General features: G+C 39.8%; 2 protein-coding genes across 2 annotated transcripts in view; one reads left to right on the top strand and one right to left on the bottom strand.

Moving 5' to 3' along the window:
- The window catches only part of LOC148731310 (hemicentin-1-like), a 311654-nt gene that overhangs the window by 60730 nt on the left and 230520 nt on the right, over positions 1-20404 (top strand). The window lies entirely within an intron of this gene.
- On the bottom strand, positions 5558-11802 carry LOC148731325 (uncharacterized). Its single transcript, XM_088761510.1, has one exon. It carries the CDS (start codon positions 11503-11505, stop codon positions 6451-6453), a length of 5055 nt encoding a protein of 1684 aa, XP_088617636.1. The 5' UTR covers positions 11506-11802; the 3' UTR covers positions 5558-6450.

The following is a 20404-nucleotide window of genomic DNA, read 5'->3' as shown; positions in this document are numbered from 1 at the left end:
CGATTTTTTGGACTATTTTTTGGACCATTTCTTGGACCATTTTTTGGACCATTTTATAAGGGATGAGGCACACCTTTAGTAATCGGGGAGGGATGGGTGCAGTCGACAAGTACTGAGGGAGGGTGGGGGAAGACTGTCATTACTCTAAGAGGGGAGATAGGTGGTTGTAATTGTAAACACTACTGGTTAATGGAGCTTTAACTCGATCGTAATAATTATTTTAATCGGTTTTTCGACTGACTTCTCCTACATCAACATTTGCGCTTTGCCGCGGCGTTTCTTTAAATTTTTAGCCATGCGAAAGCGAAAATGCCACGTAAACACTGGACTTTAATTCTTATTGAAAATATCGCTTTTACTATCGATCCTCCACTGTTGAGTTATCTGGCATAGGTTATGCGTGTGCCTTTTGCCGACTTGCACACCGTCAGTTTTCCTTTGTGGAATTACCAGATTTATCCATCTATCTTTTGTCATTAATCTTATCGGACGAGATCACAGAATTTCCATTCCTTGGCCCTTGACTTTAGCCGTAAATATAGAATTCACAAGCGCTATCGCAATTTTAATGTTTGTGCGTTTACTGTATGAAATCATTTTTGGTACAATCGTACAAAGCAATATTCTCTCAGACCTCGAATCGCAGACCGCAGACCGCAGACCGCAGACCGCAGACCGCAGACCGCAGACCGCAGACCGCAGACCGCAGACCGCAGACCGCAGACCGCAGACCGCACGCCTCGAGAACGCACACCTCGAAAAACGTGTATACGGTGTGTAATTACCAGATTTATCTCTCTTCCTTCTGTCATTCATTTTATCAGACCAGATATCGGAATTTCCGTTATGCGGAAGCGAAACTGCCACGTAAACACTGGACTTTAATTTATATTTAAAATACTTCGTTTACGATCCTTCACTGTTGAGTTATCCGTGTGCCTTTTGAGTCGACTTGTGTGTGCACTGTCAGTTGCTTTACGTTTTCCTTTGTGTATACAGTATGTTAGTAGTGAATTTATCTATCTTCCTTTTGTCAGTGATCTTATCAGACGAGATCACAGAATTTCACACAACACCGAAATACCTAGTTAAACAATAGAGCGTTTCTGTCGAGGAACTATCAGCTGTTAGTTGCCCCGCAGAAATTTGATGTTCTTAAAAGAAATATTTGCCCGAGAAGCGAAGCTTCTCGGGCAAATATGCTAGTTTTAAGAACATCAGATTTCCAAGGGGCAACTATCAGACCGATAGTGCCGAGACATAAACACTATTTTCTTTATTGTTCACCACTAGATTTTCTTCCCCGCGCCAGTTTAAAAACAATCAATAATTATTATGATCGAGTAAAAGTTCCATTAACCAGTAGTGTTTATAATTACAACCACTTACCCCCCCTCCCTAAGTAATAACACTCTTCCCCCACCCCTCCCTCAGTACTTTTCGACAGCACCCACCCCATCCTGAGTACTAAAGGTGTGCCTCCTCCCTTATAAAATTGTCCAAAAAATAGTCCAAAAAATAGTCCAAAAACTCGTCCAAAGTAGTCCAAAAAATCGTCCAAAAAATAGTCCAGTCTAGTCCATATTTTACCCTATGCCAGTTCCGAGACATAAACACTCTATTGTCTTTATGGTTCACCACTAAATTTTCTTCCGCGTGCCTATTTAAAAACAATCAAAACCCGCTAAATGCACTCGAGACACTCGATTGTACCAAAAATGATTTCATATAGTAAACGTACAAACGTAAAAATTACGACAGTGCTTGTGAATTCTAGTCAAGGGCCAAGGACCGGGAATTTCGTTATCTCGTCTGATAACTTCAATGACAAAAAGAAGATAGATAAATCTGGTAATTACACACTATATACCCAAAGGAAAACTGATGGTGCACAAGTCCACTCGAAAGGCACACGCATAACCTACGCCAGACTAGTAACTCTACAGTGGAAGATCGTAAACGCGATATTTTCAATAAAAATTTACGTCTAGTGTATACGTGGCATTTTCGCATTACTAAAAATTAAAGAAACACCGCGGCCCAGCGCAAACATTTTGATTGAAGGCAGTCGAAAAACCGATTAAAATAACCTGTACGATCGAGTAAAAACTCCATTAACCAGTAGTGTTTACAATTACAACCACCTACCACCTCTCCCTGAGTAACAAAACTCTTCCCAACCCCTCCCTCAGTACTTTTCGACTGCACCCACTCCTCCCTGAGTACTAAAGGTGTGCCGCCCCCCTTATGAAATGGTCCAAAAAATCGTTCAAAAAAATCGTCCAAAAATTCGTGCAAAAAAAAGTCCAGTCCAGTCCATATCTTATCCTATACCATTATTATTACACAGAAAATTCCCTCTAAGAAATAATTGAATAGAGAGGGCTTTAAATGACTACCTAACCATGTTTTTTAGAACTTAAGTTCTCTTCTGGTTTCCATATCAGTACGAACTTTGTGTTATGTCCGCAGTTTTATTTTTGTGTCCAGCAGTCCTTTTCAATAAGTTTTGTGTACACAACTTGTTTACTCATAACTTGCCACCTTCATACTATATTGAGCTTTTTGCCTCCGATAAACGTTTTCGCGTATGTTATTGTGTTCGTGTGATCATAAGTTTTAATTGTTCATTATTTTATGGGAAACTGTTATTTTCCAGTTAAAAATTATTTCGGGAAAGATTTGAAAGTCTTTTGTATGTTCCCGTTAACCAAGCCAGTATTCGACCCGACTGATAATAGGTTCTGCCATTTTGATAACGAGCCAAGGAGATATTTTGTGCAAGTGCTGATAAAAATAAATTAATTGCGAGCTTAATGATTGGGAAATCGATGAGTGTTCCATGCGTCATTTCTATTGTGAAAAATACTAAAACTCTGTACGAAGGTCAGGTTAGAGTTGACATCAGGTGATATGTCAGCTTGATTTATGTTTGTTCTTTCGCTTGAAACTAACGAACTCTTTTCCATTCCAGATCTTGTTCCTCTCACGTTTGGTGTCACATGTCCAAAAAACCCCATGTCATCTTATGCTGAACGAAAAAGATTTTTATCGTCGGTTACCTGCACGAAACCGGTTGCTACGGACAACTCATGATCAGCAAATCCACCAACCTCCTCAATCGTTCAATAAAGGAATCCTGTTATTCTGTGTCATGCAATGGACCAATCAGGAAACAATGTCACTTGTAACTTCACCATTGAAATCACAAGTGAGTTTTCTTCTCATTTCTTCTTCGCCACCGCTGGTCTAGTTGGAGGCGCGCTTGGAGTCTAGGATAATTGACTTGTTTGGATAACTGATCATTTGCTGTCCAAAATCGAAAAATCGGCCCCTTTGTCAAAAATCAGACACTACCGCCAAAATTAAAAAAAAAAGGAAAAAGCAATCATACACCAGGTTCCAAAATAAGAAAATTGGCCGCAAGCGTCCAAAATCAGAACTCGGCCGCTACATTACTTGCCTCGGAAGGTATGTTAATTTAAATCATTCGTCATGATCGCCATTCTTGTTCCTTCTAGTACATTGTTACCTCCTTGAATTTTAGCCTCATGCACCCGCAATCTACAATCGTCGCAAAATCTTTGGAACACCACATCATTTTTAAATAAAGACAACAAAACTATCATATTACCACTACTCATTGTTGTAGACATAACATTTCTTAGTATGCGACCCTGTAAATTATCAAAATCACGAGCAGGACGATTGCAGGATAGTCTGTTCATACCTAGTAAAAAAAATAGAGTGCTTCTCAATTTGGCGAGTTTGATGGCTCCTGGGCGAATTTAGCTCTGAGGTCTAAGGTTAGAGGTCTGGTTCAAGCCCCAGGGCAGACTAACACTCAGGGTCTTGATATAACTCAGGAGCATGCGCTACTTTTGCTATGACATCTGCAAAGGGTTAGACACTCTAGTCTTCTTAGAGGACAATTAACACAAAAGGCTCCGTCTGCTGCATCTTCTCTGTATAAAATAGCAGGTGCACGTTTAATTAAGTAGCTCATGACTTTTCGCAAAGTGTAGGGAATGCAGCTCCCGATGTTGTGGTGTCGCCTTGTTATTGTTTAAAACAAGCCTCCATTTAAACCATTTATGTTCCTCTTGGGTTATTCATAATTCGTGATCTATGATTTACGCTGCCTACATTTTCGGGCCATCGAATCTCTGCCCAAGACGTTCTTATCAGTTTAAATTTAGGTAGGCCTTGTCTCGAAACGGTAGCCATTAATTATCCATTCAAAGTGCTTTGAAAAACGTTTCTGCTTTTTACCAAAGTTTGCACAACAATTCATCGAAACACGATATCTTAATCATTCAGACACTGATTCAAATGTTAATTTGTATTCTGCTTCATGAAAGCTGCCTCATGGCACCGATGGCATGTACCTTACCAATGATGGTGAAGCTATTGTTGTAGGGATGACGGCTAATTTTGTGCCGGACATGTAGGTGGGATAAACAATTAGCAAAATTTGAACTACCGACTATTCCCTCTTAAGAACTTACTCATCGTTAAGGGGGTATAAGAATTAAATATCACGTTTAATTTTTAACCTTAGACTTGACCGCATGAAATAAACAATTGCATTCTGCAGAATATATCTATGGGTCCCCCATAGGGTCACTTTGATAGTTCCATACGGCCAAGTAGACTTGAGGTAAATCCGAGCGCTTTGATTAGTTTTTACTCGGTTGGGAAATTGCCATACGGACCGTTTTCCCGGAAACGGTCGTAGACCGTGTGTTCTGACGTACTATTATGTAATCGCGTGCACGCATGCGCCGTTCAGTGAGTTACCATGTGCTTTTTTCTACTGGCTTTTCCTCCATGTTTGTTTTAAACTTTTACCGTCGGTTTTCCTTAAATAAAGGATCAATTTTTTTTCAAATTGCAATCCGCCTGAACACCGTGTATTTTTGTTCTCGAAAATCGGCGAATTTTGGTCAGACTGCCCTCTAATAAATCATTTATTATTAACCTCACTTGCTCAAACTGTTTTGGGGCATATTGGCCCTCATTGGGTTTGGATGGACCGAACGCTGCAGGGTCTGTACTGCCACGACCTATAAGTGTGATGTAGAGTTGCAAATTCATGATAAAATATGCTTTATTCTTTGTGTGTGTTGTGCGTCTTTGCTCTATCCATTTTACTTTCCGCGACGAAAAGACATTTTCAAAGCTGTGAGTTTCTCCTTTTTCCACAAATGTTCACAATTGAAAATGAAAAAGGTAAAGAAGAACATTGTAATCGAAAGCTTCAGAAAACACATACGTCCATGTGACTTGTCTACGTCACAAACAGAGTCATCAAACCGGAGGGAACGACGTACACGGCAACCTCACCAACGGATCTAAACCAAAGCTGTACATAAAGATTTTTGGCTCTACGGAGGAGGAAGAAAAATAAAACAAGCGCCAGGGATACACAACTGAAGCCCCCTCTAAAGTTTGGTACTCTCTTCGGGTTTCACCCAGTATAATAATAAAGAAGATAACGAGCTGGAATACTTTGGGAGGGGAGGGGCCACTACATGCTTCAAAAGTAAAATCGAAAGATAATAACCACACAAGGATCTATTTGATGCAAAAACATGTCTGCGTATTTGAATTAAATATCATCTCTTACGATATCACATTTGACCGCAAACAAACTTATGTAAGCTCTCACAAAAGGCTAATGTATATATAGTCCGTCACTATTCTAAAGATTGGTGAACTGAGATGCACCGAGTCGAAATCAACCATTACTAGACCTAATCATCCCGATTAAACGAAGCACCTCGTACACTCTGTAGTTAACGCGCGACTTTCATCTAAGAATGAATAAAAAAATAATAGATAAAGCGTTTAAGTCTCCACTTCAACGAAATTTCAAATTCTAAGGTAATATCACAAGGAGTCTCTTAATCTATTACAATACCTTTAAACTTCTCAGACTGAGATCTACAGTGCTTTTAAGTCCTGAGCTATTCATTTGGAAACCTTGTCAATTATACTCATTCTTACAGGAGGAGCCTGTTCTTGGTTTAAGTTCCATCAAATATAAAACATAACAAAACCACCAGGCTATCTTTTACTTTATAAATATACGTTGCTGATAAGAAGAGAGTGACATGTACACAAGCCAATCAATCAAAAGTCATAACTCAGAAGAAGCAGCACTAAATGGCGACTCATAAACGATTTTGTCCTGGACCGTGGGACTGCAAGCAAGGAAACGTCTTTAAACAGTGTCCGATCACAGAGTTTGCAGATCAGGATAAAAGAAGCTCAAATAATATCAAATATAACGAAAATATCATAACGGTCTAGATTCTGGCGAAACTTCTCCAGCAAAAGGGACAGCAACGTCTAAAGAGAATTAAAGGCCTTCACCGTTTATAAATTAGCACAGTTTCTAGACTATCTACACGTCCATCTTTTCTTCTTTTCAAAGCAGCTTAACCCTTAATCCACGACGCATCTCCCTTTCTGTTGTAGCCGAGATAAGTTCCTCCTGACCTCTCGTACCCTATCATGATCTTGACCGTATTTCGAAATAAAAATTACCAGTGCACGATCAAGACAATGCCTGGCCTCTTGCAGTTCGTCCAGATCACTGTGCAAATTGCCCAGATTGTAGTAAGAGGCTGCAACATCAACATGATCAGGTCCCAGCTTCTTCAGACGAATCTCCAGTGCACGCTTATAGTAGTCTTTTGCTTGATCTGTTTCGCCCAGCGCTTTGTGTAAAATACCCAGATTGTTGTAAGAGCCTGCAACATCAACATGATCAGGTCCCAGCTTCTTCAGACGAATCTCCAGTGCACGCTTATGGTAGTCTTTTGCTTGATCTGTTTCGCCCAGGTCACTGTGTAAATTACCCAGATTGTTGTAAGAGCCTGCAACATCAACATGATCAGGTCCCAGCTTCTTGAGACAAATCTCCAGTGCACGCTTATAGTAGTCTTTTGCTTCATCTCTTTCGCCCAGCGCTATGGCTAAAATACCCAGATTGTTGTAAGAGGCTACAACATCAATATGATAAGGTCCCAGCTTCTTCAGACGAATATCCAGTGCACGCTTATAGTAGTCTTTGGCTTGATCTGTTTCGCCCAGGTCACTGTGTAAATTACCCAGATTGTTGTAAGAGCCTGCAACATCAACATGATCAGGTCCCAGCTTCTTGAGACGAATCTCCAGTGCACGCTTAAAGTAGTCTTTTGCTTCATCTCTTTCGCCCAGCGCTATGGCTAAAATACCCAGATTGTTGTAAGAGGCTACAACATCAACATGATAAGGTCCCAGCTTCTTCAGAAGAATCTCCAGTGCACGCTTATGGTAGTCTTTGGCTTGATCTGTTTCGCCCAGGCCACGGTGTAAATTACCCAGATTGTAGTAAGAGGCTGCAACATCAACATGATCAGGTCCCAGCTTCTTCAGACAAATCTCCAGTGCACGCTTATGGTAGTCTTTGGCTTGATCTGTTTCGCCCAGGTCACTGTGTAAATTACCCAGATTGTTGTAAGAGGCTGCAACATCAACATGATCAGGTCCCAGCTTCTTCAGACGAATCTCCAGTGCACGCTTATAGTAGTCTTTTGCTTGATCTGTTTCACCCAGCGCTCTATGTAAACTACCCAGATTGTTGTAAGAGGCTGCAACCCTAACATGATCAGGTCCCAGCTTCTTGAGACGAATCTCCAGTGCACGATTATGGTAGTCTTTTGCTTGATCTCTTTCGCCCAGCGCATCGTGTAAACTACCCAGATTGTTGTAAGAGGCTGCAACCCTAACATGATCAGGTCCCAGCTTCTTCAGAAGAATCTCCAGTGCACGCTTAAGGTAGTCTTTTGCTTGATCTTTTTCGCCCAGCGCATTGTGTAAACTACCCAGACTGTTGTAAGAGGCTGCAACCCTAACATGATCAGGTCCCAGCTTTTTCAGACGAATCTCCAGTGCACGCTTAAGGTAGTCTTTTGCTTGATCTGTTTCGCCCAGCGCTTTGTGTAAACGACCCAGATTGTTGTAAGAGTCTGCAACATGAATATGATCAGGTCCCAGCCTCTTCAGACAAATCTCCAGTGCACGCTTATGGTAGTCTTTTGCTTGATCTGTTTCGCCCAGCGCTTTGTGTAAACTACCCAGACTGTTGTAAGAGGCTGCAACATTAATATGATCAGGTCCCAGCTTCTTCAGACGAGTCTCCAGTGCACGCTTATGGTAATCTTTTGCTTGATGTGTTTCGTCCAGATCACTGTGTAAACTACCCAGATTGTTGGAAGAGTCTGCAACCGTAACATGATCAGGTCCCAGCCTCATCAGAAGAATCTCCACTGCACGCTTATAGTAGTCTTTTGCTTGATCTGTTTCGCCCAGGTCACTCTGTAAATTACCCAGATTCTTGTAAGAGGCTGCAACATCAACATGATCAGGTCCCAGCTTCTTCAGACGAATCTCCAGTGCACGCTTATAGTAGTCTTTTGCTTGATCTGTTTCGCCCAGGTCACTGTGTAAAATACCCAGATCGTAGTAAGAGGCTGCAACATCAACATGATCAGGTCCCTGCTTCTTCAGACGAATCTCCAGTGCACGCTTATGGTAGTCTATTGCTTGATCTGTTTCGCCCAGGTCACTGTGTAAATTACCCAGATTGTTGTAAGAGCCTGCAACATCAACATGATCAGGTCCCAGCTTCTTGAGACGAATCTCCAGTGCACGCTTATAGTAGTCTTTTGCTTGATCTCTTTGACCCAGATCACTGTGTAAACTACCCAGACTGTTGTAAGAGACTGCAAAATCAACATGATCAGGTCCCAGCTTCTTGAGACGAATCTCCAGTGCACGCTTATAGTAGTCTTTTGCTTGATCTGTTTCGCACAGGTCACTGTGTAAGTTACCCAGATTGTCGTAACAGTCTGCAACATGAACATGATTAGGTCCTTGCTGTTTCAGTTGAATCTCCAGTGCACGCTTATAGTAGTCTTTTGCTTCAGGTGTTTCGCCCAGGTCACTGTATAAATTACCCAGATTGTTGTAAGAGGCCGCAACATCAACATGATCAGGTCCCAGCTTCTTCAGACGAATCTCCAGTGCACGCTTATAGTAGTCTTTTGCTTGATCTGTTTCGCCCAGGTCACTGTGTAAATTACCCAGATTGTCGTAAGAGTCTGCAACATGAACATGATTAGGTCCTTGCTTTTCCAGATGAATCTCCAGTGCACGCTTATAGCAGTCTTTTGCTTGATCTGTTTCGCCCAGGTCACTGTGTAAATTACCCAGATTGTTGTAAGAGGATGCAACATGAACATGATTAGGTCCTTGCTGTTTCAGATGAATCTCCAGTGCACGCTTATAGTAGTCTTTTGCTTGATCTGTTTCGCACAGGTCACTGTGTATATTACCCAACTTGTGGTAGCATGCTGTTTTTTTCAGGTCCCCACCTTCGTGACTTGATTCAATCATTTTTAACAACAATTCATAATAGACTAGCGCTGCTCCAAACTCACTGTGGTCACGGCACATGTCACCGAGGGTGCAAAGGCCACCAGGGTAAGAACTCAAATACTTAAGTGCTTTTTCGGAGAATTCTGGCTTTTCTCTTCTAATTACCATATGTTCGAGTTTTAAGCTTAACATCTTTAAATGGGGAGCTATTTTTGTTCCCACATTAATAGAAGCTAATTTTTCAAACTTTGAGAATGCCATTACAGCTCCATATACCACTTCGTAAACTTCATCCTTTGTGCAATCTTTCATCGCAGATTTAATAACACCGTGAACAACACCATGAACTCGAATATAGACACCACTCACTTCTTCTTCTACTTCTTCTTTTTCCTCGATCAGCAATAATGAACATTGATTCATTTTCATTCTTATCATATCTTCATCTTCAAAATCTTCATCTACTGCTCTGATGAACTCGATAACAGCCTCTTGAAGGATCGGCTGTAATGCACACACAGAGAGAAAATTGAAGGTGTGATGGAAAATTATATCGTCCGCCATCGCCTTTTCGACAGCGAGTGTTATTACTTTGGTCATGGAGTTTGGATAGCTTAGATTGATCTCAGCAAGAATGGTTTCAGTAGCACTTCGTTTCCCCTCTTCCAATTTCTTCAGGTAGTCGCTCCAGCCAAACTTCGAGGATACCTTACTCTGACGAACCTGTCGCACATACGTGGCTGCAGCCGCTAGGGCAAGTGGCTGGTAGTCTAATACCTTAGCAACTTCTTTCTCTATGTCATTAATTGGGATATCAGAAAGAATGCGCAGCAAATAGCATGCGTCGTTAGGTTGCATTCCTGCGCTGACGGAAATGTTTTGTACGGAAGAGCTTGTTAACGGCATAGACGCAGTGCCCTGCGTTGTTATTAGCATCTGGCCCCTTGCCCACACCTCGTTTCCTGCATCAGGCAAATGACCGCTTGAAAGGGAGTTCCCATTATCAACTACCACCAGCCATGAGGTGTAATGCTTAATTTTTGCACTTATTAGGGTCTTGAGATATGAAATCTTCTCGTCTGTGTTCAAATCCTTCGAGCCGTAAGTGTTTGTTATTTCATATCCAGGACATTTGCAATGTTGAGCAAAAACGACATACGAATTCAAAATTGTTTCTGGGCTTTCAGCATTTAACGTCATGACAAATGAAGCTGCGGAAGGTGTTTCTTTGACTTCATCGTAGAATCGCTTGGCTGCTAAACGGACCAGCTGCGATTTGCCACTTCCCGGATTTCCTGACAAATACAGTATGCTCATCCCATCATCGGTGCGTTTTAATGTTTGCAGGTTTCGCATTATTTCATCAACTTCAGATTCTCGAGTAGCGATATCGTGTGTTGGTTTAGGAGGGAGAATGCAAAATGGAGAGACATCTGTGTGTAACTGTTCTTGCAAGGCAAGCCTCTGTTCTTCTTTTTCTTTAAGTTCCTGTCTCAGGTCGTTAACCTCCCTTAAAACTTCACTTAACTCCTCTGTGGGGAAGGTTGTTTGATTTTGGACTTCACTGATTTCTAATGTGGGAAGACCGAGGGCGACGAATGCAGTTTTCACCCGCGATATAACAATATTGAAATCTCCGTCAGAGAGTTGGCCTGCTCCGTCATGTGCGATTTCATTCCGAACTTTTCTTAGTTGATCTATGTTCGATCGAACCACTGAATTGAGACCGTGGATACAATCTGAAAAAAGAATAGCGTAAAAGAGCATGGTACAATCCCATTCAGCTCTATCGCCATTTTTCATGGTTGATAACAGCCGTACGTTTTTGCTTCTGTTCTTTAGGGACTCCCCATTCCAAAAGTCCAGTCCATTTTTAGGTTGATCTTTCCATTCTCCTAGTCTTGTCTTGTGGCGACTGTCCCATTCTTGTTTAAAGATTGTTCGCAGACCCTCTGTTATAATATCAGTGACAACGTAACAAATCCTGAAGTAATTTAGCTGCTCTTCCGTGTATTCAAATGCAGCGGCCATTTCTTGTTTGAACCTGCGCAAAACCAAAGTTTTGTTAATAAGCATCAGGGTTGTCTTTGTAAATAGTGTATGTGTCAAGATCTAGCGATACGTGCTTAGACATGTTTTTTTTAGGAAAGGGGTAGGTCAGAGACAAGGAAGTCTATTTCCTTTATTCACAGGGTGGAGCTAAATTGACGCCAGGACTATGGATATGAAGGAAAATTGAGCAGCAAAGAATCAAGGCTACTTTTTAACAACTTCACATAATCTTTTTTCTCAATTTAATTTGAATATATCAACAAAGTTGAAATGGTAAATTGGCCACCGCTACGATTATAAAAGCTGACGTTTCGAGCGTTAGCCCTTCGTCGGAGCGATGGGCTAACGCTCGAAACGTCAGCTTTTATAAATCGTAACGGTGGCCAATTTACCATTTCAACTTTGTTGATATATTCAAATTATTTCGTTACCACCACCGACGCAGCCCCAAACAGTTTCTTTAGAAACTATCAGCCTTTATTTTTTTTTCTCATCCGAAGAAGCAAACGAAGTTAACTCTGATTTTAACAATTTTTGTTGAAATATGCGACTTAAGGAAAATCCATCACCTAACTCGTCAATTCCGCGTTAACTTTCCTGCAAAAACTGATATCGTACGAATCTCTCGTCAGGTAATGAGTTTTCCTATAATAAAGAAAAAGTTTAAACCATCAGGAATACTGTCTAAGTTTTCTCGCTCTCCTGTCATTTAATGTTTTTGTTTATTTCATTTCTCTTTTGTTCCCAGCATAGTTATTTTTGCGAGGCACATTTGAGCTTAAATACGAATCATGGCTCGATAAAAGTCACCTGATTTTTGAGTCATTTGGCCAGGGAACAAAATTCATCTGAGAACTGATGGTCAAAGTCAATAATTTTTTAGCTATACGAATTTTTTTCCGTCTTCTCAGTTTATCTTTTTTGCGTCCAAGGTAATTAGTTATGATAATCTTACTTAATAAGGTCTCTTAACATTGAATTCCATTCTCTCAGCTTACTTTCTAGTGATCAATAAAGAATCGCTTCTCACTTCATTCAAGTATGATAGCGTAAAGTGAAAACCAGCCATCACTCTTAGATAAATACTTGAGAACTTTGCCAACCTGAGCCGAAATAAATTCGCAGCGTACTGTATAAAATGATACACATCACACGTGACGGTTAACTTTAATTTACATCAACTCGTGAACGGAGGTTTCTCCACGAATGGAAATTATCACTTTGAAGCTATAGATCGATAACAAAAGCAAATTCAGAGAAAAAAGTTATCTGGAACTCACTTGAATCAGTAACTTAGATAATACATGCCGTTCTGGAAGTTTGAGAAACCTTTGGAATACTTAAACTGTCTGCAATCAAAGGTTGAATAGTTAAGAATCACATGCATTCAAAGCTGCGCACAGCAGCATATCCGGTGTTTTATGTATCATAAGCTAAATAACGCTGGCATTGTTATTGGTTCTTACCTATGATCGATTGGAGGACAGACGCATTTATCATATAAAACAATCAGAATTCTAGCGCATTAGATCATATCCACATGTATTTTGCGCTATATAAGTAATAATAAATTGAATAATAGATCATCTATGATGCCGTGGGTCTGTTTAGTAATAAATCCCAGAAGACGTCAAAATAGTAAGAACATCAGTGACACACTCTGCTGTGCCTCACGTGACACTTTTGTCATCTATTATTGAACAGATACATGGCAACATGTAATCTATTTTTCTTTTGTTTGAGAAGTATTAAGAATATTTTGATATGATTTCTGGTCCATCACTTCTTACCGCAAAGTAACACAGAGATTTGAACGACTTTGATGTGATTAGTAAATAAATATTAGAAATTCTCATGCTGTTCGACGACCTAGACGGCTCCTAACAGCGGAAGGAAGCCTTCTGCATCTAGTGCTGCTACAGATTTGCTCTGGGTTTCTGTTTCTTGAGATTCCGTTTGCAAGAATTTGTAAATATATTTACTTTATGTTCACAGCTTATGTAACTGTTATCAGTCAAGGCTTACTTTCGCGGCAAGTCATCTGTTATGAAAGATAGGTGAAAATGACTAAACGGGGTCTGTGTTAAAAATTGGCAGAGAAACAGAACTCTTTCCAGCCTGAGCCAAGAAAGACATTTGACATAATAGGCGTTCTTTTATGCAATATTGACGTTTGGAACAAATTTAAGAAGACACTTCACGAAAAGCACTTGTTTTGTATTGGTAATCACATGATTTCGAGTGCAATTTGGAATAAATAAGCACGAGTAAATTTTTTCAAAGACTAACAAAATTGCATGAGCCCGTAGGGCGAGTGCAATTTGTGGTCTTTGAAAAAATTTACAAGTGCTTATTTATTCCAAATTGCACGAGAAAAACATGTGATTATCTATTAATCATATACATGAAAAAATATGAAGTAGCTTCTCATAACTACGCAGAAGAGCGCGCGCATCACGTGCAAAAATAATTTATTCAAACCCTGCAAGTGACATTGACCTTCACATTGACCTTGACATTGACATTGACCAATCATTCTGACCAGTCAGAATGTCTTGTTTGTTTCTTGCTTTGCACTGAATTAACTCTCTTCTGCACCGAATTAACTGAAAACTGCATTCATCTTAACCAATCAGAACTGAGAAACTGTTTCATGTCTATTATTAGTTCGCTAATTATTTCGTTTCTTCTTCATCTCACGGACATTAGATCTCAAAGGCTTAGAAGGTTTTGGCAGTTTTTTCGCAGCTGGTTTATCTCACTGAGTTCTGGAACTAACACTACAGTGCTGGTATACTGTGGCACTGCAGTGCTGTTCTACCGTGGTATCGCAGTGCTTGTCTACTGTGGCACCGCAGTGCTGGAATACTGTGGCACTACAGTGCTGGTATACTGTGGCACTGCAGTGCTGTTCTACCGTGGTACCGCAGTGCTTGTCTCCTGTGGCACCGCAGTGCTGGTATACTGTGGCACCGCAGCGCTGGTATACTGTGGCACTACAGTGCTGGTATACTATGGCACTACAGTGCTGGTATACTGTGGCACTAGTGCTGGTATGCTGTGGCACTAAATAAAATTTTATCTCCTGAGGTCCTCTTATCTCTTCCACCTCTAGTCCTTAAAACAATGGATGATTCTCCCAGCAAAATTTCTGGAGCTTTAATGAAGTTAAGGCAGCTGTAATCCGCTGCTTTTTGACCCTTCCGTTTTTCATAATTGCTTTCAAATTAACTAAACAGTTCCGTCTTTCGTTCCCTTGATACGGTCAGCATATTTGACAATGGATCATATCAGTTAGAGTATCAAAAGAACGTAAGGTCACAAACATCTCTTTTCTAACTTAAAGCGACGATAGCAGAAGTCACAGTGCAATTTCATCTTTTTGCTAAAATAGTTTACTGTATTACGCTCCTTCTCCTGCAGCGTGTTTCGTATCAAGATAAGTATTCTACAATGTTCGCTTGTTTCTTTTTCCTTTGAAACGAGTTGTATCTGCTACGCATAACTTTCAGGTAAGTGAATTAAAGTTTGCTTCACGTTGTCGAAGCTCTAAAAGCTTATCGTGAGGTAATAATACTTTATCAGCGATAACGAATATACGCTGCTTTCTGTAGTCAACAAAACACTCGAGGAACTCGCATGCGAAAGCTAACCTGGCTTCGTCGCAATGCAGATTGATCATGTCTCTAAGCCAGACAGGGACAAGAGACTTCGAGAGATTTAATTGGAAGGCCGCTTAATACTTATAAAGCGATGATCGAGTAATTATGACGCCATATCAATGGGCCATTTGAACAGCTTTTGTTTTGCTGAAGTAAGAAAGACAGGTTTTGGGGTTACGTCAGTTAAGAGAAAATAGTTTATATTTTCTTGGTTACGTTTCTTTGCCCTCACCCAAACAAACTTTGATCGTTGAAAAATAGTCAACTTGAATGAAAGGATGACTTAAACCGAAAATAGACCTGGCTTGAGCTAAGAAATCAATTTGAAATGACAAGCAACCTGCTTTGAAGTATTGGAGATCGGTATTCGGTGCACAACCAAACATAGGAGTTTTTTCATTGGGTTGATAAACTCAGACCATTAGATTAGAAAATTACAAAGCATATCAAAATAACATCAATAACATTTTCATTGATTTAGGGGAATTTGTGTTAAGGAAGATGGAAGAAATCACGGTTAAATTTGATCTTGTTACGGTCTCATGAAGCTCCTTCTCTTCCAATATAGCAATTCTAGGAAGTAGTTTTCGTTTGAAAAGAGTTATATCTGCTACTCATAACTTGCATGCAAATGAAATTAAGATACTTGCTGCTGCCAAGTTTTGGAAACGTTTTGGTGGTGCTTTATCATCTGCGATATGGAATATAGGCGGCCTTCTGTAGTCAACAAAACACTCTACGGACTCGAAAGCGAAAACTTCTTTGGCCTTCAGGCAAAACACATTATCTACCTCCCTAAATAGCTGCACTCTGCAAGTTTAATATCAATTGTTTTACTGACAACTATTGAATTTGCTTTGGTTTGACTCTTTGTCCATTATCTGTCCGCAGTAAAACGACACTAGGATGTGCCTCGACACGTTAACCTTAATTATTTTTCGAAGTTCTTTCGCTCTACAAAAGTCTGGAATATTCTTCTTTAATTTGGGTACGATAACCTTACTTAGCGTAAAAGAAGAGAGATGGGGGGGAGGTAAGATTGAGCTTACCCAACCCCCACTCCCTCCCTGTTCACATTAAATTACAATTCCCTATGTATTATTTGCTTCTATACCATTCCTAAAGAATATTATACACTGCACGGTAATGCGCTATATAAGTAAAATAATAAATTTGTTATAATCATTATCATTAAGTGATAGTTACCTCCAAATGTGATTCACATGAAATCGATGCCAGTGGTTTGTCCGACAGACACAAATAGAAACACTGAAACAAAAAATGCGTGCGCAAGGCAATCAGAAAGAGAATAAGAAAGAAAGAAAATCGACGCAAGGACAATATGAACGTTCTTTTCGTAGTCTGCATACATGGATAATAACAAAGCGCAAAACTGACCCGATAACCGCTGATTAGACTGGCCTGATGTCAGTGCGAATGAAAAATATGAACAGTGTCGCGAGGGAACCTGCACTAAAAGCCCGAGCGAGTCACGTATGGTTGAAATATTTTTTGCTGCAGTTTTCTTCGTTAACTTGATGAGACTTGAAACAAATACGCTTGTGATCAGTTAAGGATTACAGTTGAGGCGGATCGTAAGTAGTTGCAAAATTTGAAATCAAAACGGGAACAGGACTTTGATTATTAGTGGCAAGGAAACTATAGATTTTACTAGTCTATACAAGCTTGTATATAAATTATTTTCCAAAAAGCCATTCGAGTTCATTCGATAAGTTGATACGGTCACCAAATGTTGTCATAAAATCGTGAGGCGTATCCCTGAAATAGCATCACTAACATTTTCATAAAACAATATTTCAAGGATGGGACAAGAAAGCGTGGTGAAACTTCACGTTGTTGCCCGAGCTGGCCGATCTTTCTTCTCCTCCAAACAGTCCTAAAATCTTTTAAAGCGAATGTCGCATCCATCTAAGGATGGAAAGTTACCTGGCCTAGTTTGAACTAATTTTAAACTCGTTCGAAAGGAGTTGTAGTTTTTACTAACCATAGGTGCAACTGAAAAAAGTAATCTTCAGGAGCGAATCCAGGAATTTGTCTCCTTCTTATAACGTATGAGCGTTCCACCCTTGTCACCTTCTTATAACGTATAGTAATAGTCGACGCAAAACCCACCAAATCGCTTAACCTCGCCATTTAGAGCCACAGAAACGACAATACACAGCAAGTGAGGTAGGTTGACATTTATTTTGAGCTTTAACTCAGACATTTTATGATATAAGTTTACGATAATAAGACTCTTCAATATTCTCCCATACATTCCTTTATATTTCGAATAAACAAAGACTCGTCGCTTGTCTGGGCTCCCTGTGCTCACATGTGCCGAACTTAATGCATGAATTACAGGGAAAAAAAAAAGGAGTAGATGTGAGCTGAACGTGAGTTATTTTGGATCTTTTTTTTACGCTGTTAACATTTTGTATTGTAGAGGATTTTATGGAAATTACAGGAAATTATTATAATTCATTTATTACCCACAAATAGCCAGGAATTCTATGAATACCATGCGCGAAAAAGCCAACACAGCACAAAGAAATGGTGGGAGACATAGGAATTTGTAGTTCTTGCTTTGAAAAGACAAAATACAGTTGTTTGACGTGCGGTAATTACTTTTGCATGAGGTGTTCGGTTTTTGAAAACGAAGAGGGCACTCCTGGGTGGAAAGTAGGAAACTCTGTGGCATATTGTGGGTCGTGTTTCAGTGAAATGATGGAATGTGAATCATGTCAAAGTATCATGACGAAAAGCCAAGATAAAGAAGCAAAACAAACAGCAAAACAAGAGCATCAGTGAAGCAATTAAGCAAACACTCAATAGACGTCTTCGTCTTGCAAATAAGTAGTGCGCCTGGGAATATCGACAGCGAACAGAGTTGAATTCGACTGAGTTAAATTCGACGTAGTAGCAATAGTAGTAGTAAAACTTTATTAAAAGTGTCGAGAGCCGTCTACCAAGGGAAAAATCCCTTACTAATTTGGGGACACTAAAAAAGAAAAAAGACTTGGAGCTATTTACAATAGTATAGATATTAAAACTAAGAGAAAATCTATAGTTAACTAGTTACGGGATTTGTAAAAAAAATAGATAAAATTCAAGAGGAGCAGAGGCTACAGCGCGTGCAGCCATCATCCAAGAGCTCACTTATACTGAGTTGGCGTATCTTGCCTTTGAACGACTTGAATCAAATTGGACGACGTTTGAATCAAATGCCGTATTTAACTATTTTAGTTGACTGAAATAGGAGTTAAGTTCGGCACATGAGAAATTCGACGTTTGAACTGGGCCTAAGCGATAAAACTGACTAAATTGACTGTATTTAACGACCCTAAAGAACTAAAGTCTTTTTATACTAGATGAGGGTTTTCATTCAGCAAAAAAAGAATCGTCATAATTCCGTCCAGTTGATAAACAGTAGCCTTTGTACAGACCCCTACTTTCCAGAGTTAAGAAAACTCTAGAAGGAATCGGGATTTTGGAGGGGAGGGGAGGGGTAGCTGTTTAGAAGCTAATAAACAAGAACATGAAAGTGAAACTGATTAGTTACATACTGTGACCTTCAGAAATAATCTCTAGACATTGCATCATTTTTTATGGCATCTTTAAAGCCACAAACGTCAGACTTGCGATTTCTGCGCTGATCCGTTGAGTTTATAGGCAGAGCTACTTAATGGGGGTTGAGTCAAAATATAGAGCAAATCTAAATTCTGTTCGAGAATGTGTTGATCAAAGTCCTTTCAGAGCAGCAACAAGGATAAGACTCCACATGTAAGCCTCTTTAGAGAATGTAAATATCTGTTGTCTGAAACAACTACTAAAATCGGTTCTGAATTTCTTTTAGGCGTCAAAATTCCAACCAGACAAGAAAAGAAACTTAAAATTGCTCATCCGCAACCAGCCTTCAACTTGTAAACAGGAACACGAAAGTGAAACTAGTGTGTTACCTATTGTGACCTTAGCCTTGAAATAATAATCCCACGACACGCGTCTTTTAACAGCAAATGCGCTGATCCGTTACGTGTAAATAGAACTATTTCATCGGAATGGCGGACGTTGGAGGAGGTAAAGCCAAGCATTTCAACGTACTTAAAAAGTGCACCGGGAAACTGGACTGTTTAGTTCATGAAATGCTTTTCATAAAGAAGATGAAGCCCTCTTTGAACAAACAATCGGATTCCATACGCGCGAAACTATTTATTTAATAGTTTACACTTATGAACTTAACACGCGCAATTATTTATTTAAATATTTTAAATATTTTAAACTTTTTACGTTTGCCACCTTCGTACGGTATAAATTAACTATTCATTTTTATTCTCTTCTCACTTGAGAATGATGACATGGAGTCATCGAAACGTTGTGTGTTTTTCTCGCTAGTGTTTATTCTTAAATGTCTAATAAAATCTAATGTCATTCGAATTTCGTTTAGGCGTCAAAATTCCAACCAGACAAGACAAGAAACTTAAAATTGCTCATCCGCAACCAGCCTTCAACTTGTAAACAGGAACACGAAAGTAAAACCAGTGTGTTACCTATTGTGACCTTAGCCTTGAAATAATAATCCCACGACACGCGTCTTTTAACAGCAAATGCGCTGATCCGTTACGTGTAAATAGAACTATTTCATCGGAATGGGGGAAGTTGGAGGAGGTCAGTCAAAAAACGAAAAAGTGGTAGAGCAAAGCACATCAGTTCTTCCCCGGTCCCTTAGGTAATATTTCAAGAAATTCTCGAAGCGGTTCTATTAATACAAAGCAGATAAAGGGCAACATTAGGGGAATACTAAACGTTGAATGATTTACCGCCTGCTCTCGTGTTTGGTGTGATATTTCAAGTAATAGGAGTCAGTAAGTTCTTGAACAGAGTTCAACCATATTCGAATGTCCTCTTCTAGAAGGTTCTGATTATAGTCCCTTTACCGAACGGCATTGTAACAATTTATGAAGTAAAAAATGAAAAAAGCACTAAACTGAGCCTTTCACCGAAAGGAAAATTTTTGAACGAACAGTTTAGTATTCAGTTCACCGATTATCTTCAGCGACAACATTCAGCATTTTACTTATAGTAAAATGTAGAGCCAGCTGAAAGTATATAGGGTTACAAAATTAAGGGGAAACGTGTCTGGAAAACGATGAAGCAGAGAAGATCTTAATCGACTGCCGAGTTGTCTGTGTCAATTTCTTCCTACGGTTTTACCTTAGACAACATACAATCGAAAATCTTCCCATCTTCAAAACATACCTAAC

Source organism: Stylophora pistillata, chromosome 5, assembly GCF_964205215.1.
Source record: "Stylophora pistillata chromosome 5, jaStyPist1.2, whole genome shotgun sequence".
In the NCBI taxonomy this organism is placed as follows: Eukaryota; Metazoa; Cnidaria; class Anthozoa; order Scleractinia; family Pocilloporidae; genus Stylophora; species Stylophora pistillata.
This window is presented reverse-complemented; position numbering and strand designations above follow the sequence as displayed.